Here is a 26,748-nt window from a genome sequence, read left to right as displayed (position 1 = left end):
ATTTTTCACAAAGATAATGCAATGTGCTTATTAAACATAAAGATAAGAACCGCCCACCATTGTTTTGTATGTTTTTTTATACCAAAATGCTGAATATAATATGAAAAGTTGGTACTTTTTACAGTGGTTTTAAGCACTCCCCCTCCCTTCCACTAAGCTAGGCGTGACATCATAAGAGGGACTCCAAGCCTAGAATTACCGACCCGTTAGTCTAACGGCAAGTAGGCTAGCAGTTATATTGGAGACCTAGCTAGCAAAAATGGTAACTATTGTGTTTATGCGGGATGTACGAAAACATCAAAATTCACCTCCACGGCGTTCAGAGTTCGGTTGCTCGGGGCACTAGGTGGATTTTGTTCATCTTTCGCTAACTGGACCCCGCCTCAGAAACACACTTGCCCTCCCATGGGCTGCGCTCATCCGCTTTGAGCTTGTTCCATCCAAAACGGCTTTTCTCGGCTTAATCCAGTTAAAGGCACGTATCTCGCAACAGCTCCGTGTCGTTGCGGAGATGCATTTTAACACTGACAATATCGCGTTCTGTCAGCAGATGCCGGTAAAGCGCCATTGTGCCTGTGCAGTGTGTTCATCTCTACAGCTCTGATTAGGACTACTGACACCATGCAAGTAAATAACGTCTTCAGTCGTTGTCCCTCCTTGTTATTCTACATGACGGCAAGATTTTGAAAAGACTTTAGCTTGTTCCCTAATGTTATCCGGGTTAGCACCAGGCTAGCAGAGTATGGGTTGCTATGGGTTGCTACTCCCTCTTATGACGTCATCACCCAGTTACTGTAAAAACATGCTACCTTTGAAGAAACCCCAATAAATGTTATTTTAACGCATTTTAAGACAGAAATGTTTAAATATATAAATATTGAGCACTTTAATTTACACATTAATTGGTTGTGGTGGTTAACCTGCAATTTACTTTAAGAAAGAGAGTATCAGAGGTACTTCGGATGATAAAGGGTCCTGGTTCTGGACTGAACTCCATTCAAAGAAAACAGACCATGCGTGGAGGGCCCACATCTTGGGTCAGCGGTGCCAAATTGTCCTGTTCGCCTGGGAAAGGAGGTCTTTCCTCAGGGGAATTTGCCATGGGGCTGCTGCAAGAACTGAATCAACTTGGGGAACCAATGCTGGGTCCGCCAGAGAGAGGTCACCAGAAGGATGGCACACCTGTCTTCCCTGATCCGTTTAATGACCTGAGGGTGCAGCACGACTTGAGGAAGGCATAAAGGGGGAGGATGGGCCATTCGTGGACCAGCTTATCTGTGTTCTTTGTAAAGAATATTGAGCAGTGAGAGTTGCCTTCGGAGTTCAACCTCTGCCTTGCCAAAGATGCTCCAGATTGATGCTCTGGGGATGGAGGGACCACTCCCTTCGGAACACGTCATCCAGGGACAGCATGTCTGCTCCCTGGTTCAGTCTCGCATAGAGCGCAGGTTGCGGTGTGCCCATAATAGAAGGCGTTGGGCTAGTCTGTACAGAGGCCATGACCTGAGTCCACCTTGGTGGTTTATTTAGGGCACTACCGCCATGTTGCCCGACAGGACTAGGACATTGTGTCCTATTAGGTCTGGTAGGAAGGTTTTGAGGGCCAGAAAAACCTTCATCATTTCCAGGCAGTTGATTTGCAGCGATTTTTCCGTGCTCGACCAGAAGCCGAAAGTCTGTCTGCCCTCGCACAGAGCTCCCAAACCTGTGTTGGAAGAGTCCGTGTTAACCACCTTCCTTCATGAGATCAACCACGGATGTCTGATGTCTGAGGTCTAGGGCGGACCTGAGGCCATCATCCTTCTTGGGAACGAGGAAGTAGCAGCTGTGGAAGCCTGACTCGCTGTGGGGAGGAGAAACTGTTTCCATGACTCCCTTTGTTAATAAGCTCATTACTATGGCACAAAGGACTTGTGCCACAATGCTCCTTACCAAAGTATTGACTATGCACTATTTTCTGGCGACTCAATGTAGTATAGCTGGAGTGGCGCATTGCTTGCAAAGACTTCTGTGCCATCGTGAATCGCTCGGCGAAGCCATCAACTGCAGAACCGAAGAAACCGGTGGTGGAGATTGGGGATTCAAGGAAGGCAGTCCTGTCTGCATTGTCTAGCGCTGTGGTGGTCACGAAATGTGGCTGTGTCTGATCCAGGCTCATACTTAGGCCGGAGGAGTTTGGCCTGAAATACCCGGAGGACCACCATGGTATGAAGAACTGAGCCTGCTTAGTTAGGGGCAGAGTGAGGCACACGGGGGCTGGGCCGGCATGAGTTTGCTTGTGTCCGATCGTCCAGTCCTCCGACCCCGCTGTGGAAACAGGAGAGCCCGAGGGTAGGAGCCTTTTCAGAGAGCGGAGAGACACACTCTCGCAGTGAGAGCAGCTCGTCTCGGTGATCGTGGCATTTCCCCAAACAGGCAATGCACTCACTGTGCTCGTCAGTGGGGTGCAGAAGGGCTCTGCACGTGCCGCAACCACCACGCGACATTTGCAATAACGTTGCAGAAAATTTTCAGGGCAGGGGAGACAGTTAAGTCAGCTGCAGCAGCTGCCTGGCTTCTTCGACGGCAAGAAGGCTTCTTCGAGAATCAATGACGTAAGTTTTTCACTGAAGGAAAATAAATCTAATTCCTATGGTGAATATGAGCAGCTTTTATAGGCAGATGCCCCACCACTTTCGGCAGGCTCTGTGCTCTCTCTGCGGGATGAGCTGCGATTGGCTTCCGCAGACACGGTGCTTCGCCATAGATTCATGCAGTTCCCACTGAAAAACCAACAGACGCGCTCAGATCGCTGCACTGTTATAGGTGTGCAGTGGAACTGCGTTTTTGAATTAACCTGTTAGCCTACTTTTGAAAAATGCCCAGAAATGGCATACCCAAACTAAATACAGTTCATGAACCCTTTGCACTAAAAGCACAATTATGTTCTCATTTGAAAGCTGACACTTGAAAGTTTATTGTAAGTTTGGGATTAATTATTGTCATAATGAACAAAATTGTTATAAATAGCTTCAAAGTTTTATAAAGTTATTAGAAATTTATTTTTATGAAATATCTTCATGAAAATATTGAAGTTGGCACTGTATCAATCTAGAAATGCACTGCAGCTAAAGCCACATGTCTGACCATATTATATATAAAATATGAAGATGACAAGTCTAAAACTCTATTTAATTAAATGTTTCTAAATATCGTGTCATGTGACTTTATTTTGATTAGACACTAAAATGCAAACTGATGTTTGTCATCATCTTCTAATCATCCATTCAGTGTCTGTTGTCTCTATTGTTTTGTGGTGCAAACGATCCCCATTCAGACTCAGTCTCTCCTGCACACATTCACACCTCTCCAGCCTGGTTATGGCTCTAAATATGCTTTTCTTTTGTCTGCATTATAATTACTAACGACTGGCTAGACACGCTGTTTCAATCCCTAATTTATTTTATCAAAGTTCTCACTTCACATTTGAAACTGTATCAAATGCCCTTCTTGAATATAAGAAACATTTCAGTAAGCATTCCTATTTAAATTTTTTCAAAAAAATAACAGCTAGGTGGCAGGGGCATCTTGGGCTAGCTAGCATGTTAGCTTAGCACGCCATCAATACACATTTAAATAACCTTACACCTAACCTTTAAATAACCTTCTGTGATCTGATTTGGCTTCGGAAAAAAAAAAAATCTGAAAATATATTATTATATAGTATTCTGCACAATGATAAGGTCTATATCGATTAGCATTACAATATAAATATAATCTATTATTATGAAAATACCTGACATGGCTTGAAGAACACAGATAAATCATATATCGTTGCAATCATGTTTATTGTCTCAAAAACATATTTATCTTCATGTTACAGCAATCTCTGTTTATGTCAGGGACTTCCTGGAATGTCACATGACATGGCTCTTCTTCATGTGTTCCATATATGGACTAAATGTGCATAGGGCGTCCTCAGGCTGCCAGTGTGGACTGAAAACACAGTACATCAGAGTATCCAGGACTGATGATTATATTGGCCCATTTTGGGTACAAATTCAATAAATATTATTCCTCTCTATATATAGAGAGGAATAATATTTCAATATTTCTATAGAAATCTGACATAAACCTATGAGAATCTATCAATATTTCTCCAAATCTGCAAATTTTTGTGCTAAAAGCCCTGAGAGCACTGTCATGATGACTGCACAGGAGTTTTTTTTCTGAATGGGAGCAGCTGACGCTCATAATTCATATTAAAGGTTTTGACTCATTTTTTCATTACATAACTCCTGACACAAATTAAGACATAACTGTCACTATAGGTTTCTCAGAATACAATAGTGGTCAAATACTGAAACTTGAATCTTATATCTTTTTAATGATGTATAGTTTGTCAAGGTAATAACATTAAATCTAACTGAACTATTTAAACAAAGAATGATTCAGTGCGACGGCGCACTGGTGAAGCTTATCAGGTTAAAGGCTTCAAAATTCTGAGAAAAGGAGTTCCTCAGTGTCTTGCAAAGGTGCAATACGAGTAAACATTTCGAAAGGGAACGATTGTTGTTTCACTAGATAACTATGTGATATTGACTTTACAGGAATTCTCAGCAGGACTAAACTTCTGTTTGAGAATTTCATATAATCCACATGTTTCTATGATCTTACAATCTGAACATGATGTGTTTGTTTGCTCATCTGAACTGTTTTTAATTGTTGTAAATGAGTAAATCTGAAAACTCACCAGCTCTTTTTCTGCAGATCAGCCAGAGAAGAGCAAGAAGGAGAACAGCGACTGCAGCGACAGAAATCACTATGCCTGAAGAAGAGATCGAGCTGTGAATTATTCTAGAATAGAGATTATTCTGTGAATAAAATAATCAATAGCGTAAAAGCATCAGCATCGTTATGTACCTCGTGTAGAAGGATTCACTGCTGTCGTTGAATCAGCTTGGGCTGTAAAGGATGAATTTTTGTTCAGATGATTCATACTGTACAATATTATCATCATATTTTAACTAGTTAACACAGGACAACTTCTAACACTGATTCATGAGAGTGTTTTCTCACCTGAATACTTGACAGTGTATCTGACTGAGGTCTTGAGTTGATTTCTGTGAGTAAGCTGACATCTCCACTCTCTGTTGTTATCTTCATTCAGGAGTGTTGTAGTCAGAGTGATGATGATACAGTGATATTGATCTGATGATGATGATATCTGATATCTGGAGTCTGTCTTCAGATCAACACCAGCCTGATTCACCCACAACAGCTCAAATCCCTCAGAACGAACCCAATCAACACAGGAGAATCCAGCATATGAATACAACTGACAGGAGAGAGTCACAGAGCGGCCTGGACTGATCTCAGTCTGTGAGGATGAAGATGATGATGATGATGATGATGATGATGATGATGATGATGATGGAGACACTGAAACTGAAACTGAACAAAAGACACAAATCACAGACTCTTCAATCATCATCTGAGTTTAAAGAGAGAATCTGCCCTTTTTTAAATTGACCACATAATCATAAACTTACCATGAATAACATACAGAAAAACAAATGCACCAGTTACTGGTTGTCTGCCATTCACATATTGTTGGCAGCTGTAATATCCATAATCTTCTTTTGTGACGTTCTTGATGTTCAGAGAGCAGTCAGACTCCAGACTCAGTCTCTCATGTTTTTCTGTGTTGCTCTGCTTTATCCCTCCAGTAATCAGTTCAACTGCTGCTGAATGTCTGAAGCTGATAGAGTAGGTCCATGTAGTTGATTTGCAGTCAGAAAGAGCATTGTTACAGGACAGACGAGCATTTTCACCAGAACTGATCAACATATCAGTAACTTCTACTCCACTGATACCTGAAACACATGTTAAAAGCAGATTCAAATACAATCTTTTTCCTCACTTAAAGCAAACAACACACTCTCCAGAATAAACTATTAGTCTTTATCAGAGAGCTATTCAGATCACTGACACACTCTTAATATGAAGATAATTCGGTAACACTTTAGAATACTGTTCCTTCATTAATGAATAATTACACAGGAACAAACGAGTAATGTATTATTAACATTCTAGTAACTACTATTAACTAACAAGAAACTCTGATTAACAAATTAGTAAGTAATATCGCTCAGATTAATGTAGTAGTTCATTATTAGCTAATCAAGAACTACAATTTTTTTCATACCTCCCAGAGAACTACTATCTACAGGTTCATAATTAACATGAATAATGCATAATTTATAATAAAAGGTAATGGTAACCCACCAGTAATGACTCAGGTATTACTACATCATTCTAAAGGAACTACAAATTATTTGGATCAGTATTCTAAAGTGAAAAACATGATAAATACCTAATATTGACTGAAGTCATTGTAAGCTTTGAGATTTTTGTAAGATTTTGAATAGTAATTCCTTCCAATGGATTTGGTAACACTTTAGTCATTACTAGTGTGTTCCCATTATCTTCACTTTAGAATACTGATCCAAATAATTAGTAGTTCCTTTAGAAAGATGTAGTAACACTTGATTCATTACTATCCAAAACCTTACAAAAGCCTTAAAAGCTTACAATGACTTCAGTCAATATTAGGTTGTTATCATGTTTTTTACTTTAGAATACTGATCCAAATTATTATTAGTCTCTTTAGAAGGATGTAGTAACACTTGATTCATTACTAATGGGCTACCATTACCTTATATTAATAAACATTGTGCATTATAAATATTAATTATTAACCTGTATATAGTAGTTCTTATAGTCTTCAGTGAGGTATGAAAAATAGTAGCTATTGATTAGCTAATAGTGAACTACCACATCCGACTGAGCGCTATTACTTACTAATTCATTAATCAGAGTTTCTTGTTAGTTAATAGTAGTTACTAGAGTGTTACTAATGCATTACTCATTTGTTCCTGTGTAGTAATTCATTAATGAACAGTATTCTAAAGTGTTACCGATAATTCTTCATCATCAGATGTTTGAGTGACACTATGTCCAGTATCAGGAATAATACAGTATGATCTGTGTGTATCAATACACAACTCTGAGATCACAACGTGAATGTGTGCAAGAATAAACTGAGCATGTTCAAATGAACTCTTTCCAGACTAATTCCACTAAATGTCTTTAGAGAAAATACAGATTTCTTTACCTGTGAGAAGTGAAGAGAGAATGATCAGTCCCAGCAGACACAGATCACACTTATCAGCCATTTTGTGTTTCTGTCAGTCTTCCTCTTCATTATATATAGTTACAGTTTTTTTTCTTCATTTTATATTGTTACAGCTCTTCCTCTTCATTATATATAGTTACAGCTCCTCCTTTAAACATCATAATCTCCTCCTCTGGTTGGTAACTTCCTCTGATCTGACACACTGAGTGATGAAACAGAGAAGTGTTGCTTCACTTGAATTCAAGTGGACTTCAGTACAAATGTCTTCTTAATTTATGCTTATGTTGCTGCTTTGGGTGTATGTGTGTCCAGAGGTTAAAGATTCCACAGCCACACAGTCACACACACAGTTTAAGAGCAGTTTGTTTCTTCTTGTAATTGGGAGTATAGTGAGTACAGGCTTTACCTTCACAAATGAAATACTCGAACATTTGCATTTAAATAAAGGCGTTTCTATTATTTACACACTTTATGAAATTTCAGTCTTCCTCTTCATTATATATAGTTACAGCTCTTACTCTTCATTATATATAGTTACAGCTTTTCATTTAAACATCATCAGCTCCTCCTGTGGTTGGTAACTTCCTCTGATCTGACACACTTGAATTGAAGTGGACTTCAGTACAAATGTCTTCTTCATCAGAGGCGTCGGACTGGGGGTTAAACCATAGACTGTAAAAAAAAATATGGACGTAGTGTCTGTGACGTCACCCGTAGGTTTCTGAAGACCGTTTTTGAAGCCTAAAGTGGGCGTGGCCGACCGTCGCCATCTTGGTAGCGCATCACTCCCGAATTTATTTATTTTTACAGTCAGACAATTAGATAACGTGATGGCTAACACACAGCAGACAAATGGCTAATGATGACTAATGACCATTGCAGCGGGAATCCACCTGTCACTCAAAAGTGGACACCCTTAATTATACAGAACTTTAAGGCTTAATATAATGTAAACGGATGAGTTATAAAAAAAATTCACCCCCCTCACAGTTGTCATGAAGGGAAAAATAAGCTTTATAGACCAAAGCCACTTTTTGTACCAGGCTATAAACATGTTTTTTTCTGCTGTAAAGTTGGGTATTTTAACATTTAGCCATTGAATTCACTTCCGTGTTGGTTTCAAGAGAGAGACAGGGAGGTTGCCGCTTGGGTTAAACCAGTACTGATTACCAGGGTCCCAAAGCGAGAGAGGGCCCTTGAAAAGTCTGGAATATATTTTATTATACCTGGATATTTTAATTGCCTAATTAAATTTCCTAATGAATGTCAGATGAAATGTAAAGTTAGTGTATTGGCTGAATAACTTGGTTGATTGACTGACTACATTTTGTATACAAAAAAGTAAAGACTATCTAAGGTCTCACGGTTCCACCCCTTGCTAATGCGCCAAATGGTTTATGGAGATGGAGACATTATGTCAGTGACGACGAATGGGGTTTCACTTAGAAAGCCTCTCACCTTCGAGTATACAAAACGAGCCAATGGCAAGAAAATGCCATGGGTCTGCGGAGTTTGCATAGCGCAAGTCGGCCCTACGTCGTGGGTATATAAGGAAGTGCGCTGGCAACATGCAGATATTTTTCTTCGCTGTGGAGCTGAGACTGAACTCAGGCGTTCCCAGCGGTACAGCGGAAGTGGCAGGGAGACGTAACGTCTCCATTCCCTACTCAGGGAATGAGGGTTACATACCTAACCGAGACGTTCCCTTTCGTGGTCACTACGAGTTACGTCAGTGACGACGAATGGGATTCCCAGTCTAATCACACCACCTCGGCTGTCTTCCAGTGCCCTGCGTAAGTCTGAGCTCCCTGTCGTGAGACTGGCACAGACGAAGGACTCCTACTTAACACAGGAATACCAAGGTACACTGGGAAGCATATCTCAGTGTAAATATGCAATCATGCCAGCCCTTGGGGTCTTGGAATACACATATGACCCGGAGGGGCTGCATATAGAGTATCACTGGGGTGTCCAGCTGCAGGTGGAATATTTCAACCCCAGGGGTGGCAAGGTGGCTTGCCAAGGGAAAGACACATGCTCAGAGAGGCTTACAGTGGAATACACATGTGGGGGTCGCCCAGAGGGGGAACCATGCACATGGATGCAGATAGCCAAGCGCAAAAGCTGCCGGTGGCATAACTCTGGCGTTGACATCAACAGTGATGGAGGAACTCAGGGCCTGCGGGAGGCTCACCTAAGGAAATATCGCATGTCACACCAAGGGGGCATGGTCGACCTTGCTGCTGGTATGCCAAAGCAATGGCGTCCACTATCCAGTGAGACAACCTTTGCTTGGAGAGAGCCTTTCCCTTCAGCTTCCCACCATGACAGACAAAGAACTGGTCTGAGGTCCTGAAACACTGCGTTCTGTCTACGTAAGCACGGAGGGCTTGAGCCCGTGTCTGTCCCTGAGCCGGAGCCCGTGTCTGTCCCTGAGCCGGAGCCCGTGTCTGTCCCTGAGCCGGAGCCCGTGTCTGTCCCTGAGCCGGAGCCCGTGTCTGTCCCTGAGCCGGAGCCCGTGTCTGTCCCTGAGCCGGAGCCCGTGTCTGTCCCTGAGCCCGAGCCCGTGTCTGTCCCTGAGCCGGAGCCCGTGTCTGTCCCTGAGCCGGAGCCCGTGTCTGTCCCTGAGCCGGAGCCCGTGTCTGTCCCTGAGCCGGAGCCCGTGTCTGTCCCTGAGCCGGAGCCCGTGTCTGTCCCTGAGCCGGAGCCCGTGTCTGTCCCTGAGCCGGAGCCCGTGTCTGTCCCTGAGCCGGAGCCCGTGTCTGTCCCAGTGTCTGTCCCAGTGTCTGTTCCAGTGTCTGTTCCAGTGTCTGTTCCAGTGTCTGTTCCAGTGTCTGTTCCAGTGTCTGTTCTTGTGTCTGTTCCTGTGCCTGTTCTTGTGCCTGTTCCTGTGTCTATGTCTGTTCCTGGGCCGGTGGTGTCTGAGTCTGAGCCGGTGGGACTAGTTCCAGTGCCTGAGCCGGTGGTGCCAATTCCAGGGCCTGAGCCGGTGGTGCCAGTTCCAGGGCCTGAGCCGGTGGGGCCAGTCCCAGTGCCTGAGCCGGTGGTGTTTGTTCCAGTTCCTGCGCCGTGGCCGCCCGAGGGGTCTTCTCCGCCCTGGCCGCCCGAGGGGTCTTCTCCGCCCTGGCCGGCCGAGGGGTCTTCACCGCCCTGGCCGGCCGAGGGGTCTTCACCGCCGTGGCCGCCCGAGGGGTCTTCTCCGCCCTGGCCGCCCGAGGGGTCTTCACCACCGTGGCCGCCCGAGGGGTCTTCTCCGCCCTGGCCGCCCGAGGGAAAGTCTCCGCCCTGGCCGCCCGAGGGAAAGTCTCCGCCCTGGCCGCCCGAGGGAAAGTCTCCGCCCTGGCCGCCCGAAGGAGAGTCTCCGCCCTGGCCGCCCGAGGGAAAGTCTCCGCCCTGGCCGCCCGAAGGAGAGTCTCCGCCCTGGCCGCCCGAGGGAAAGTCTCCGCCCTGGCCGCCCGAGGGAAAGTCTCCGCCCTGGCCGCCCGAGGGAAAGTCTCCGCCCTGGCCGCCCGAGGGAAAGTCTCCGCACTGGCCGCCCGAGGGAAAGTCTCCGCACTGGCCGCCCGAGGGAAAGTCTCCGCCCTGGCCGCCCGATGGACAATCTGCTCCACCCTGGTCGCCCGATGGACAGTTTGTTTCTCCCGTCCCGCCCTGGTTTGTCTCTTCCGTCCCGCCCTGGTCTGTCCCTCCCGTCCCGCCCTGGTCTGTTCCTCCAGTCCCGCCCTGGTCTGTTCCTCCAGTCCCGCCCTGGCCTGTCCCTCCCGTCCCGCCCTGGTCTGTCCCCCCCGTTCTAGTGGAGTGTCTGGAAGCCACTCCTTAAGGAGGGGGTTATGTCACATGTCTGTCCTGTCTTGTTCTGCACTTGGGTGTCTGTTATGTTGAGCCATGTGCTTGTGTTATTGTTAGCCCCGCCCTACTTGTTATCTGATTATTGTTTGAGTTCTCCCACCTGTTCCCCCTGATTAGTTTCCCTTTATTAGTTCCCTCTTGTTTGCAGTCTGTGTGGATCGTTGTCTCTGTTTCCCCCATGTTATGTTCTTGAGTTTTTGGCCTGTCTTGTTTTCCCCCACGAGGGAGTTTTTTGTTCTGTTCTTGTTTATTATTTTTTTAAATAAATTCCTTTCCTGCAAGTGAATCCTCGCTTTCCTTGACTACCATGACAGCCATGTTTTAAAATGCCGTGTCAAGTTAAAAGTTCAACTTTTGTAAACACGTCTCGACATCCACGCTATTTTCCATTTTGTTTGCGTTTAAAAAGAATAAGCGTATTCCTTCATTTAGCTTACTGCAGTTGTAAAGACCTCACTATCTGTTATAATATATAGGCTACATCGACATAATATGTTGCTACGCCTATGTCTATGGGACTGCAAGTCGACAAGTTATAGTATACGCCTGTGTAGGGACTAATTACATGCTTGATTAGTGATATTAAAGTGTACTTTATTAGTGTTACAAGTACATTACAAATTCATTACGATTGTCTTTGAAACATACAAGCCATATACAATAAGTGTATTACATTTGAGTAAAAAGTATAGGCTATGCTCAGTAATACCTTTGGCTTAAATTCCAAATACTAAAACTTTTACACTTTGTCTTCAATAACAAATGCACATTAATAAACCAATATTACATAGCTATACTTTGTACAATAAACTATTGTATAATATAATGTATTTTGAAAGTATACTTCAATGCATTGTTACAATGATCATTTTCATCACACAGTTAAACATACCTGCAAGTGCAAATAAACAGAATTTTCACGTCAAGTATATTTTTCTAAAATATACTTAAGTACAATTATTTTAAAGTGTCTTAAAAGTTGTGTTGTGAAAATAGGTAAAAGCATGATGCTAATATACTTTGAATATATTTAAAGATAGTAAAAAAAAAATAATTGTTAGTATATTTGCAATGTACTATTGAAAAAGGGAATATATTTTTAAAAAATCCTGGAGCCACCACTTTTGCAGGCAAGCCGGTGTTCATGAGTATACAGTGTCTGAAGATTTTCAGTGACGCTGGGCGAAGCTTAATATTCACGAGTTCCCTGTTTCGTGTTAATGCGCCAGTGGAAATATTAGGCTTGTTTGAGATGCGCCTTGCCTCGCCTGAAATTAAGTCGAGAGTAGGCGCTGCAGTGAGGAGAGGAGGACTGAAAACAGATCCCAGTGGATCTGACTCCTACGACATCAAAAGCGGATATTGCAGGATTCACGTTCATGCACCGTGTTGATGATGAACTGGATGTAATTTAAGTTCTGTTGCTTTTATATGAAAATCAATATAATGAACAAGACACCAAAAGTACTGTTATTTTTTTCATTTGAAAGATGTGTTCATCAACAATTTTAACTTTAATTACAGACATGTTTTTTATACATTTTTAAATAGGCCTATGACAACAATCAAATAACCCATATAGAGATCGCACTGTAAGAGAGTTTGGGAATATTCACATATAATTTATACACATAAAAACATGATATCAGAGTTTTAAAATCAAACATTTTAAAAGAGAACAATACATTATGGTTGTTTAAGCCAATGAGCATTAATTACGCTGTGTCGTCAGCAAGTCATTTCCCATCATGCTTTGCAACACTCTCAATACTAGCAATGTTATATCAATGAAGATTCAAACGGTTCAGTCATTTCATGATGCAACAAAGATGTGTATTATATAAACACCCAGAATATACATATCATTCATCAAACACATGAGCAAAGTCCACCTTGTTGTAACTTATAGGAGTTCTCATAGTCTTTACACTTACAGATGAATCGCATATCTCTTACTGCAAGCTTCATTAGTCCCAAACAAATGTACCCGAGTCCTTTGTGCTGTCTGAACAACATCCAATCAATCACGAAACACTCCAAAACGACACAAGTAAATCCTGCCAGCGAGGCTTCTTCTTCTTCTTCTTCTTCCTCTTATTTAATGGCAGATTGCAAACAACTTTTAGTTGCATACCACCTACTGTACTGGAGTGTGTATCATCATGTCATGTCTTATCATCATGTCTTATCTCCTCTCCCTCTCCTTCTGACCTGGTCCTTTCCATGTAACTCTTTATACTGACTAATTTTTGTATTTTATAATATCTACTTCCTTTCCTGTCTTCCGCTCACCATTTCTGCCATATTTCAAGTCCTTTCTTCTTAACCACCGCTTTTCCTTCCCATGCAGCTGAGAGAAGAGATGCTTAAACGCATTCATGCAGGCCACATGGGAATCGAGAAATCCAAACAATGCGCTAGGGACATTCTTTTCTGGCCAGGCATGTCCAAACAGATCGCCTGCATGGTCGAACAGTGCTCCATTTGTCTTGAGCGTCGTATGTCAAATGCAAAAGAGCCTCTCATTTCCCATCCTATACCAAACCGGCCATGGCAGATTGTCGGTACTGATTTACTCACTTGGAATAGTGATGACTACATCGTAGTGGTAGATTACTATAGCCGATACTTTGATTTGGAAAAGCTCAAGAGCACCACAGCTGCTGAAGTAATCCTGAAACTGAAAAAAGTATTTGCAACACATGGGATTCCTGAAAAGGTCATCTCAGACAATGGGCCTCAATTCAGCTCAAAAGAGTTTAAGAACTTTGCTCGGACATGGGACTTTGTGCATGTCACAAGTAGTCCGCATTACCCACAGAGCAATGGGCTAAGTGAGAAGGCAGTGCAGATTGCCAAATCACTAATGGACAAAGCAAAAGTGGACAAGAAAGACCCATATATCAGCCTGTTGGAGTACAGTAACACCCCAGTGGATGGTTTCAGATCACCTGCCCAACTACTGATGAGCAGAAGACTACGCTCCATTTTACCAACTACCAGCCAACAGTTGCAGCCTGTAACTGTCAGTGGAAATGATGTTCATGCAAGGCGTGAGCAAAAGCAACAACATCAAGCAAAGTACTACAACAGGTCAGCAAAACCACTCACACCACTAAGGGCTGGGGACCAAGTCCGAATTCAGGAGTCGGGTAAATGGAAGCCTGTTGTAGTCATTAAACCTGCTGACACCTTCAGGTCTTATCATGTGAGTACTGCAGGAGGCCAAGTCTTCCGCAGGAATCGTCGTCACCTTCTGCCAGATAGAGCACAGCCTACCACTGCCGAGCCTGGAATGTCTTCGAGCATTCAGCACACAGTGCCCATGGATCAACCTAAGCTGACAGACACAAAGACCACTGACTCAGTTGTTCCACGTTACGTTACCAGATCCGGACATGAAGTGAAACCAAGAGTCGTCCTTGATCTATAACTGTAAAGGGTGTAGGCGGATCACTGCCCTATATATAAAAAAAAATAATGATAATAATTTGTCATTATCGTTGATATAATTATGTTGTTTACTTTTCGTTCTTTATGCTGGTTGTGGCACTGATAGGTTATATCTTAAAGAGTTGCACAGTTGCCACATCTTGTTCATTGACATAGTATGCCAAGCTCTCAAAAAAGGGGATGTAATATTCAAGTTTGAATAAAGACTTGTAATTCCATATATGTTAGGGAGTTCCTGAATATATGCTCTAGGGGGCAGTGGGTGAACGGAGTGGTATGTGAAGCTGTGGGTTTGGGGGGTTCAAGAGTAAGAATAAAAAGTAAAGACCCGCATGTGTTAAACTGATCTGAGACTCTGGTCATTTTTTCTAAATAATACAATTATTTCTGCTGTAACCGGTCAGATAGTCTTTTGGAGAGATTTATTTTAAATTCTGGGATATGAACTCCAACTCCCACACATTCCTGTTTGTTCTTGGATCCATCTGTGTAAATCTTGAAATAATTATAATAACTGTTTCTCATGTAAATGCTTGTTTTAACTCCCACTTCCTCTGTTCTCCATTCTCTTTTCTTTTCCAAGATATTAATATCGACCTTTACTTCTGGAAAAAGCCAAGGTGAAACATTACTAACTGGATTGGCCGTGGTGAAATCTAAGGCTTCCATTTCATATTCCCTCACTCCCATTTCCCTTGTCCATCCAAACCCAAGCCCCTGAAACTTGGAATACTCCCAACATTCCTGTATTGTTTCTTTTGTTGGGTTTTCTTTCCCACTTCCTTTTAATCTGCTGTGGATGTTGTAAAGAAGTATCAGACGCCCGGTGTAAGTGCAAGACAAGCGACGCAACAGGAACGAAGCTGGATGGTAATTGATAAGCCTCAAAGAATGTGCGATTGTTGTGGGATGCAACATCCATCGAGACAATGTCCAGCTTATGGGAAAAATTGCAACAATTGTGGTAAAATTAATCATTATGCACGTTGTTGTAAAAGTAAATGAACATCAAGCCAAGTAAATGCCGAGTGTGAATTGGAAGAATTCTATGTGGATGTAGTAGCAGAAGGTGGAGGTGAACAGAAAGAGTGGACCGTACAACTGCAAATAAACAATAGTATAGTAGCATTTAAGCTTGACACTGGAGCTCAAGTTAATATCATTTCTGAAACTGAATTCAACAAACTAAGGCCTTGACCAAAGTTGCATGCTGCTAAATTGAAAGTAACTGGATACTCTGGAGTGGACATACCAGTGAAAGGAAAATGTGTTGCAAAAATGCGATATAAGGATAAAGTACACAGTCTGTCATTTGTAGTGGTGCCGAAGGATTTTCAAGTGATTTGGGGCTTGTCTGCTTGTGAGAGGCTGCATCTGGTGAAGAGAGTGCTGGTGGTAGAAGAATCAAAAGAGTCTGAACCCGAGTATGACTCAATCCTAACCGAGTATGGGGATGTGTAAGGCTTAGGCTGTCTGTCAGAGGAGCACACAATCCAAATTGATGAAACTGTACCTCCAGTTATACATCCATGTCGAAAGGTACCGTTTGCACTTCAAAGACAATTAAAAGAAGAGCTGGATAGAATGGAGAGTTTAGGAGTTATACAAAAAATTGATCAGCCCACAGAATGGGTTAGTTCATTGGTGATTGTGGACAAGAAGAATGGAAAACTTCGAGTTTGTCTTGATCCTAGAGATTTGAACAGAGCAATTAAGAGAGAACATTTCAAGCTTCCTACACGTGAAGAGATTATGTCCCTTCACGTGTCCCTTCAGATGCGTCATCAGGATTTTGGTAGTTAAAATTGGATGTTGCCAGCTCAAAACTTTGCACGTTTAATACACCATATGGAAGATATTGTTTCTTAAGGCTTCCTTTTGGAATTGCTTCGGCTCCTGAGGTGTATCATAAAACAGTGCATATGATTTATGAACACATGGAAGGTGGTGATACATCGATGGATGACAAAATTGTCTGGGGAGCTTCGAAAGAAGAACATGATGCAAGGTTATGAGGGGTTCTGGAAGCAACCAGGCGTGCAAATCTGAAGTTGAACAGAGAAAAGTGCCAATTGGGGGTGACTGAGTTAACGTTCTTGGGTGACATCATTAGTAGTGCTGGAGTGCGACCAGATCCCATGAAGATTTCTGCTATCGAACATATGCCAAGACCGAAATGTGTAAAAGATGTTCAGAGATTCATGGGTATGTTGAACTATATGAGTAAATTCATACCTAATCTGTGGCCACTGGGCATGCGCGTGCCGGTGTAAACCTAGAGACTTTCAAACATAGACTGTAAAAAAATGCTTTCAAACATCAAAATGTAATTTATTAATATGTATTTGTGTCAAAATGACATATAAACATCTTTTCCTATTCTATTTTGCCTGGAAACGCTTCCAACACACTTGCGTGTCGCATGAAAAATAGGCGTCGGTTCTATTTCTAGCATGCACGCGTTTACCGCGCGAGCCGCGCCTGAGACTGAATATTATCTGTGTATGCTCCATGACTGATGACACCCAATCATAGAGCCGAGCGTGAGCCTCTGCGTCATCGTTTCTAAAGTCCTCCGTTTTGACCCGTCCACACTAAAACGCCCTCCGGAGATTCAAAACGAAAAACGGGTCGGCAGCGTTTCTAAACTTCTCCGTTTTGGGTCTCCGTTTTTGCCGTTTTAGTGTGGACGGGAGGTGCAAAATGTAGCAAAAGGTCTCCGTTTTTAAACGAAAATGCAGTAGTGTGGACGGGGCCTATGATAACGTTGAGAAGATCTGTTTGTGACCGGAAATGCCCTAAAAGGCTTATTGAAACATGAAGACTGTTGCAAAAGACTGAAATAGTCATAGAGGTTTAATAGGATATTTCAAATCATTGTATTTTTGTATTTTCAAATCATGTTTGTATGTTTGTATTTTGTTTGGAAGTTTAAATGTTTATCTTTAATGGATTTATTATTAGTAGTGTCAAAAAAAAAAAGGAAGATGTAACGATAGTGGCTGGTTTTATGGAGTAGTGGCAACCCTGCCTATGTTTGCGCATGTGCCGAGGGTGGAGGGTTGTTGAGATTAGCACAGTGTGTGTGTGTGTGTGTGTGTGTGTGTGTGTGTGTGGCGGCACGCCATTGTGAAAGAGACTAATAAATGTAAAAAGCTACTCTTCAAATTGATCTGGAGTCTGTGTAACGTTAATTGACAAAGGAACATCCCGACCAAAACACTGCGTCATGTCTGTGTATTATTTCCAGGTTAGTTTTACATCTTTTATGCGACTACAAAGGGTTATAAGCGTGATGTGTGTTTGATAAGCTAAAGGTATGTTAGTGTGTAACGTTACATAGTCAAGTCTAATGATAACGTTATAAGTTGAGGAAATGGCGGCCGACGCTCGCACAAATGTTTTCTTTTATATATTCCAAACGGCTCGGGGATATTTCTGAGTTTATTACGGTGTGTGTAAAGTAACTGTGTGTAAGACTATGCATTACGGGGTAATAAATAACGCTAATGTACAGAGTAAAAGCAGTTTACAGATGTAGCTTGGGTGAAACGCACCCATAATATTAGACTAGTAACACAGCTTCGGTTCATAGGAATGAAGTGTAAAAGTTATGAGGAAGATAGGTTTACTATTGAAGTTTGTACTTAGATAATGTAAATATAATTTAACTTAACTGCAAATGTGATTTATTCAGTTGTAAAAAGTTAACACTTACAAAATGTATAATGAATACAGAAATAGCCTACTCGTTTAATGAGAGAGAACAGTGAATATGGTTTAGAGAGAAAATGTGTGTTTATGGTTTAAGATAAACCTGTGATAAGTTAATGTTGAGGAAATATGTGAAGATACATTTATGTGGAAATGTACTTTTGAAGAATATGTGACTTCATGTTATCCAGTAACCTGTCTCAATACAGAGCAACTAATGGTAACAGTAACGTTATAGGCTAATTCATGATTGCAGATCAAGTTGAAATGACGTTGATAATAAACATAATCCGGTTGAATGGAAAAAGAGCAATTGTTGTCCCGCGTCATCAATAACTGTGTAATATTTCCACTATTTCCAAAGCACTTCGACCAGGATTATCAACATAGATCTGCTAGCTAGCGGACCCCTGACCGGGACCCGTTACATATTAGGCAAGACAAGGCAAGTTTATTTATATAGCACGTTTCATACACAATGGCAATTCAAAGTGCTTTACATAGAAATAATAAAATAAATAATAAAAAGAAATAAGAATAATTAAAACAGTTTAGAAAATAAAATAAAATACAGTACAGTACAAACAGTCGGACGAACAGTGGCACAGTGCTCATTCAGTAAATGCACAGCTAAACAGAAGTGTTTTGAGTCTGGATTTGAAAGTGACTACAGTAGGAGCACATCTGATCTCCTCTGGAAGCTGGTTCCAGCTGCGGCTGGCATAATAGCTAAAAGCGGACTCGCCATGCTTAGAGTGAACCCTTGGTATTTCTAGCTGATGTGATCCTAGTGATCTGAGTGATCTGTTGGGTTTATATTCAGTGAGCATATCTGCAATGTATTGAGGTCCTAGGCCACTGAATGATTTATATACTAGTAATAATACTTTAAAATCAATCCTAAATTTAACTGGGAGCCAGTGTAAAGACCTGAGGACTGGTGTGATATGTTCATATGTTCTGGTTCTGCTCAGAATCCTGGCGGCAGCGTTCTGTATGAGCTGCAACTGCCTTATGGTCTTTTTGGGAAGGCCAGTGAGGAGTCCGTTACAATAATCCACCCTAATGGTGATGAAAGCATGCACAAGTTTCTCTAAGTCTTGTCTGGAAACAAAGCATCTAATTCTTGCAATATTTTTCAGATGATAGTATGCTGATTTAGTTATTGCTTTGACATGACGACTGAAACTAAGGTCTGACTCTAGTGTCACACCAAGATTCCTGACTTGATGTTTAGTTGTTTGACCCCTAGAGTGAAGGTATGCATTCACCTTGAGAACTTCATCTTTGTTTCCAAACGCAATGACTTCAGTTTTGTCTTTGTTTAACTGAAGAAAGTTTTGACACATCCAACTGTTGACTTCATCAATGCATTGGCACAGGGAGTCAATGGGGCTGTAATCATTAGGTGATAGGGCTAAGTAGAGCTGTGTGTCGTCTATATTACTTTTATCTTTCTTACAGTTGTTTACTAGTTTCTAGATATTTGCCCTCCTTTTAATAAATAAACACAATAATGTTAGAATTAGAAATAAAAATGTGTGAATCTGTATCAATTGTTTTACGATGAACAGACAGATACATTATTAAATGTGTCAATTAGCATATGGATAAAATACAAAAAGGGTTTACAGCAAAAAAAGAAAAACACAAACACAGTGTTAAAGGGGTCATATAATGTCATTTTTGTACAAGCTAATATGATTCTTTAGGGTCTAATTTAAAAGTGTGTAATATACTTTAATTAAAAATTCTCATTAGTATTGTAAGAAAACACTAATTTTACCTGGTCAAAAACAGCTCTGTTTTCAGCACTCCGTTTAAGTGCATGTGTCTTTAAATGATAATGAGCTTTGCTCACCCCGCCCCTCTGTTCTGTGTGTACACCGTTTCTAACACAACAACACAATAACCATAACGCGTTGTTCATTATAAACGTGGGATTATGAATTATATTGATAACGTCGTACATAGAAAACATGCCGTAATGTACCCTGAGTGTAAAAATAGCCGCATTCATCGTGAAGCGTGCAGCAAGCGATTTGCAAAGATTAATATAAAGATTAATATAAAGGTAAATAAAACATTACACTCACTTCAGTTCTTCTGGAGGTTCAGCAGGAACATGAATAGTTGGTACTGATTAGGGCTGAACGATACATCGAATTTTCATCGTCATCGCGATATGAACTCGCGCGATGAACACATCGCAACAGACAGCCTGACACGATGAATAATGCCTGGTTCAGATTACAAGATTTTTGTGTCTGTTACGATAGTCACGGTGTCAGATTACACGAATTTGACTCCAAAAATCTTGTCATGGACAAGAAACATGTCAGACTACACGTTGTTTTCCGACCAGTCATCGCGTCACGCGTGCCATCACACGCACACATTCACTCGCAAACATTCACTCGCGCGCGCGCACACACACACACGCTCGCTCACTCGCGCGCACACACACACACACACACACACACTCACTGTCCCTCGCTCACTCACTCGCAAACGAATAAACGTTTGACCTAACACGCAAAGAACCTATTAAAGCAGAAATGGGAACATATAGCTAACATTCATATTTGAATAATATCGCAAGTCATATCGTCATCGCAATATTAAACAATGTTATCGCACATCGCAGCTTTTCCTCATATCGTGCAGCCCTAGTACTGATCCTTTTTTCAGGAGCAGCTTCTTAGCAAATAACCAGCTTTATACTGACCCTCGTTTGTAAAGCAGTCTGGTGAAATGATTCGCGCAAACATGAAAGCATTGACGTTGATCGTGGGGAATGTTCCCTTCGAAAACAAACTCAGCCACTGCGTCTTCAGCGGTTCAGATTTAGGAACATCAGTATGACTGCTGTGTTCGTTATTACACCCAAGAACAGAACACCACAATCACAGACGCCATTCTACTCAGCACTCCAGCTATCAACACTGAACGCGCCGGTCGGCGCGTGCTATGATTGACAGCTCGCTCACGAGGGCGCAAGGGCGGGTCTCTGTTTGAAACGCTGCTGTCAATCAGCCATCGTGGGAGGGGCGTCGATTTTGTGACGTCACAATATCGAACAGCTTGATTTGAGACAGGAGGAAACGTATAAGAAGATAAAAAAAAAAACACTGGATGGATTTTTATCATTTTATTATGATTGTGTACAGGCACTGCCAACACACATTTCAGTACAATCAACTTGTAAAAGTGCGTACCACCCCTTTAAAGGATCATAGTGCAGCCCAAAACATTATGTAATTGTCCTTTTAATCTTTACACTTTGTCACTGTCCTTCAAACTACTAGGTTTTACACATTTGTCACCAAGAAGTTTTTAATCATTTAAATTATCTTAATATGATCACTTAATATTTTATAAATACTTTATATGCAGGTAGGTTATATATTATATTTAATACAGGTCATAATAACTAGGTTGATTAATTTTTACACAAATATATCTGTTAAGCTAACATTATTTAACTTATGTTTTGACATTTTTTAGCAAAAGATATTTTAAACATTAAAATGGACAGTCAGACATCTGACATCATTTGACATTATAAAAAACAAACTTAGTTACTGATTTTTTATTTTATTTTGGCAGATCATCTCCTCCAACCAATCTGCAGTTCAGTCAGTGAAGCTCCACCCACAGCTATTACATCTTCAATGAAGCTCCTCCCACAGCAATTCCCCAATAAATGCTGTAAATTCCCATCAGCAGAACACGAGTGATCCAGAACCCTGCAGAATGAAACACACTGAAGATCCTGAAGAACAAAGAGGTTGGTGTTTATTCTTCATTCATTCATGATGCTGAAGAACATTCATGTTAGAAACATTCAAGCACTTCATCACTTTAAGATATGCAGTTCAACTATTGAATAGGAACTACATTTTCAACAAATGGTCAGTAAAGGGATGTAGTCAAGTCAAACTAAGTATAATTTTAACTCTGGTTTATGGTTCACATTTTTTTGCAACCATGTTGCAATATACCAAATGTTTTACGAATTATGAATTCCAAAAAACAAATAAATTAAATGAGTAACTTTCTGTAATTATAGTGTACCTTTAAAGTCTTTACATGTAAGTTTAAGGGAACAATATGTAAAGTTTTGGGAATAAAGGGGGAGCAACCAGGAGATTTGAGATATTATTTATACTGTTAGTATTTTAGAACTTTTTAGAATCTAAAGCGCTCCCGATAATTGGAATTAATTTATGTTTTAAAAGAGCATAAGCATGTTGGAAGCATTTCCAGGCAAAATAGAATAGGAAAAGATGTTTATATGTCATTTCGACACAAATACGTAAGGGATAATGTATAGAGAGGCGGTCGTTATAGCGAATAACAACCCCGACAGGCTGAACAGGACCCCGGCGCGAAAGCGGAGGGGTCTTGAATCAGCCTGTAGGGGTTGTTATTCGCTATAACGACCGCCTCTCTATATATTATCCCGCTTATTACAAGGCTACCTACAAAATAAATAAATAATTTGACACGAATTGTTGATATAAAAAGGAGTTTATTGATTTAAAAACGATTGTATTGCTTCCGCCAAAGAAAATAGGCCGTTCCGCTTCCATAGCAACGCTCTGTTTTTCATGGCGACGGTCTGTTATACTTCGCAGCGGTCTGTTATGTAAGGGTTAATGCCCGACGAGGTGTCCATTATCAGGTTTTAATGGACGACGGCGAGGCGTGAACGGTTGCCTCCGCCGAAGTCCATTAATAACCCGCTTATACCATGGTCACTTGCCAAATAACACATTTTTAAAACATTAGTTTATATTTTAATTAGTTTTACAATCGAAATCTATAGTTACAAGTTACAAACAATAACTTGGTTTCCTTGGTTACGCCTGGCGGTTTATTTAGGTGTACATTATCACTTTTTAACGGACACCCTGCAGCCAATCAAAATCGAGTATTCACCCAGACCATGGTATAACAAGAAATAACAGACCGCATTCTACATTGGAATTCAACCAATTGCAAGCCATGTAATACATATTAATACATGACATTTTGATGTTTGAAAGTCTCTAGGTTTTGACATAAATGCAGATATAAATGTGTAAAAAAAAAAGATATTTATCGATTTTCAAATATTGCACCTGTCAATACAGAACGAAATATTCTGTCGCCTATTTTGCCGTCAATACTGCCGACATTGTCTTTGCTGCTATATATTTATGTTTAACCTGAAGTATAGGCCTTCCACAACTCTCTCCCCATATGTCGAATATATCACCAATGAGGCTTATCATATGTCACCAAGCAGCAGCGCCGCGTCAGACATGTTTCTGGTGTGCAAAGACATAGAAAACGCCACACAGCCAGTGTGTCGCCGGACTTAGAATTATTTTTATGTACTGAAAATAAAAATTTATTTCTTTCATTTCAGACCTAATGGAAGAGAGCGAGGAGAGTGAAGAACTGAGTGAAGTGAAGGAGGAGAGAGAAGAACTGAGTGAAGTGAAGGAGGAGAGAGAAGAACTGAGTGAAGTGAAGGAGGAGAGAGAAGAACTGAGTGAAGTGAAGGAGGAGAGAGAAGAACTGAGTGAAGTGAAGGAGGAGAGAGAAGAACTGAGTGAAGTGAAGGAGGAGAGAGAAGAACTGAGTGAAGTGAAGGAGGAGAGAGAAGAACTGAGTGAAGTGAAGGAGGAGAGTGAAGAACTGAGTGAAGTGAAGGAGGAGAGCGAAGAACTGAGTGAAGTGAAGGAGAGAGAAGAACTGAGTGAAGTGAAGGAGGAGAGTGAAGAACTGAGTGAAGTGAAGGAGGAGAGAGAAGAACTGAGTGAAGTGAAGGAGGAGAGAGAAGAACTGAGTGAAGTGAAGGAGGAGAGAGAAGAACTGAGTGAAGTGAAGGAGGAGAGAGAAGAACTGAGTGAAGTGAAGGAGGAGAGTGAAGAACTGAGTGAAGTGAAGGAGGAGAGAGAAGAACTGAGTGAAGTGAAGGAAGAGAGTGAAGAACCGAGTGAAGTGAAGGAGGAGAGTGAAGAACTGAGTGAAGTGGAGGAGGAACATCATGTCAAACCTGGAGGAAAACCTTTGAGTCGCTCAAAGACTAAAAATACATTTTTAAAGAAAAGAAGAGCCAAGAAATCTTTCACCTGCACTCAGTGTGGGAAGAGTTTCACATACAAACATCATCTTAATGTTCATATGATGATCCACACTGGAGAAAAGCTGTACGCATGTGATCAGTGCGGGAAGAGTTTCACACAATCATCAAACCTTAAGATTCACATGATGATCCACACCGGAGAGAAGCAGTTCACATGTGATCAATGCGGCAAAACATTTCTTAGGGCATCAGTCCTGAAGACACACCTGAGAGTTCATACGAAGGAGAAGCCGCATTCATGTTCTGTGTGTGGAAAGAGTTTTTCACAGCTGGGTCATTTACATGCACATCAGAAAATTCACACTGGTGTGAGAGAGTACATGTGCTTTGAGTGTGAGAAAACTTTTACTTTAGCGAACAGTTTGAAACTGCACCAGAGAATTCACACTGGAGAAAAACCTTACAAGTGTTCACACTGTGACAAGAGATTCAGTCGATCAGAAAGTTTGAAAACACATGAGAGGATTCACACTGGAGAAAAACCTTACAATTGTTCACACTGTGACACGAGATTTAATAATTTAACAAGTCTGAAAACACATGAGAAGATCCACACTGGAGAGAAGCCGTTCACATGTGATCAATGCGGGACGAGCTTCACAAAAAAAAAACAATTTACTGTTCACATGATGATCCATACTGGAGAGAAGCCGTTCACATGTGATCAATGCGGGAAGAGTTTCACATACAAACATCATCTTAATGTTCATATGATGATCCACACTGGAGAAAAGCCGTACGCATGTGATCAGTGCGGGAAGAGTTTCAGAGATTCAGCATACCTTAAGATTCACATGAGGATCCACACTGGAGAGAAGCCGTTCACATGTGATCTGTGTGGCAAAACATTTCTTAGAGCATCAGACCTGAAGACACACCAGAGAGTTCATATGAAGGAGAAGCCGCATTCATGTTCTGTGTGTGGAAAGAGTTTTTCACAGCTGGGTAATTTACATGCACATCAGAAAATACACACTGGTCTGAGAGAGTACATGTGCTTGGAGTGTGAGAAGACTTTTACTAGAGCGGAGAATTTAAAACAGCACCAGAGAATTCACACTGGAGAAAAACCTTACAAGTGTTCACACTGTGACAAGAGATTCAGTCGGTCAGCAAATCTGAAAAGACATGAGAGGATCCACACTGGAGAGAAGCCGCATGTGTGATCAGTGTGGAAAGAGTTTTGCAACACTCAGAAACGCATGAAGATCCATGCAGTGGAGAAACCACTTAGGCTGCGTTTACACTGCAAGTTTGAATGCACAGATCAGATGTTTTGACCATATCTCTTTTTTTTTTCACTTTTTACATTTACTATATTTTTAATTCACAAAATTTGTCATAAGGTTTCATTTGTTAACATTAGCTGAAATATTAACATACAATGAACAATATATATCTTACATAATTGTACCTTTGGCAAAGTTAGTTGATACAAATACAGTTTTGTTCATTTTTTGTTAATACACAGTTTTTCATGTTTCATCAGTTTTTCAGAGAGTTTTACTGTCCTCTAGTGGAAAACACCAGCACAAACACACACTTCATTCATTCTTTTTATGACTCTTGATTCATCTTTTTTTTCTGACATAAATATCAAAGTGAATAAAGTGAACAAACTTTCTTAAGATTGTAACCATGTTTCGCTAAGCTTCTCTGTGTTTTTTGCAGTAGATGTTTTCAGCTTGAGCTCATGCGATTCATGTGATAATGTGTTGTTTACAGTGGTACATTTGACACCCTTGCCTTATTTGTATTATTCTCAGGTTAGGTAAGTCAAATCTGACCTAATTATAAGCACTTTAACACACTGTACATACAATTGGACATCAGATTTCTCTGTGGTCTGTTCTGACTGAACGACTTAAATTCAATGCCTAAGAGGCAGACTTTGTTATAAAAATAGAAGTCAGTTTATTGATTACAAATCCAATTATAAATTGATTATAAATAAGAACAACATAGTGTCGTCAGACAACTGTGTCGTCACTATCCCGATGATGTGACTACTCTATTGATGTTGTTAAATACCCCTGGCTGTACTAGTCAGAATTTAGACTATTCCAGATATCTATTCTAATTACAATATCTGTTCTATCTTAAAATGAGTTTTGACTTGTAGAAATTGTAATTAAAGATATATATATATATATATATATATAATTGATTTTGCACTAGTAATAATCCTAATTAGAGATATTTCAAATTGCAATTTTAATAGGGATAATTAATTTATACAACGAATGCTTGATTCTGATTGGTTGACGGCTAAAGTAGTTCCAGGCAGGTTTTGACCACATCAGTTCCATGTCACTTTGCCTAATGATTTCAGTTATTTCCAGAGTACACAGCTCCATTACTTGAGTAAAAGTACAGATACCCCTTGCTAAATTTTACTCAAGTACAAGTAAAAGTA

At 41.0% G+C, this 26,748-nt stretch overlaps 1 protein-coding gene across 1 annotated transcript; it reads left to right on the top strand.

Moving 5' to 3' along the window:
• Window positions 1-17,560: 17,560 nt before the first annotated feature.
• Window positions 17,561-25,970, top strand: LOC308692157 (uncharacterized protein). Its single transcript, XM_081367919.1, has 3 exons — window positions 17,561-17,729; window positions 21,803-21,983; window positions 23,610-25,970. The coding sequence occupies exons 2-3, from the start codon at window positions 21,950-21,952 to the stop codon at window positions 25,496-25,498; spliced, it is 1,923 nt and encodes a 640-aa protein (XP_081224045.1). The 5' UTR covers window positions 17,561-17,729; window positions 21,803-21,949; the 3' UTR covers window positions 25,499-25,970.
• Window positions 25,971-26,748: the final 778 nt, after the last annotated feature.

The sequence above is a fragment of the Scardinius erythrophthalmus genome, assembly GCF_964197995.2.
Source record: "Scardinius erythrophthalmus genome assembly, chromosome: 1".
NCBI lineage: Eukaryota > Metazoa > Chordata > Actinopteri > Cypriniformes > Leuciscidae > Scardinius > Scardinius erythrophthalmus.
This window is presented reverse-complemented; position numbering and strand designations above follow the sequence as displayed.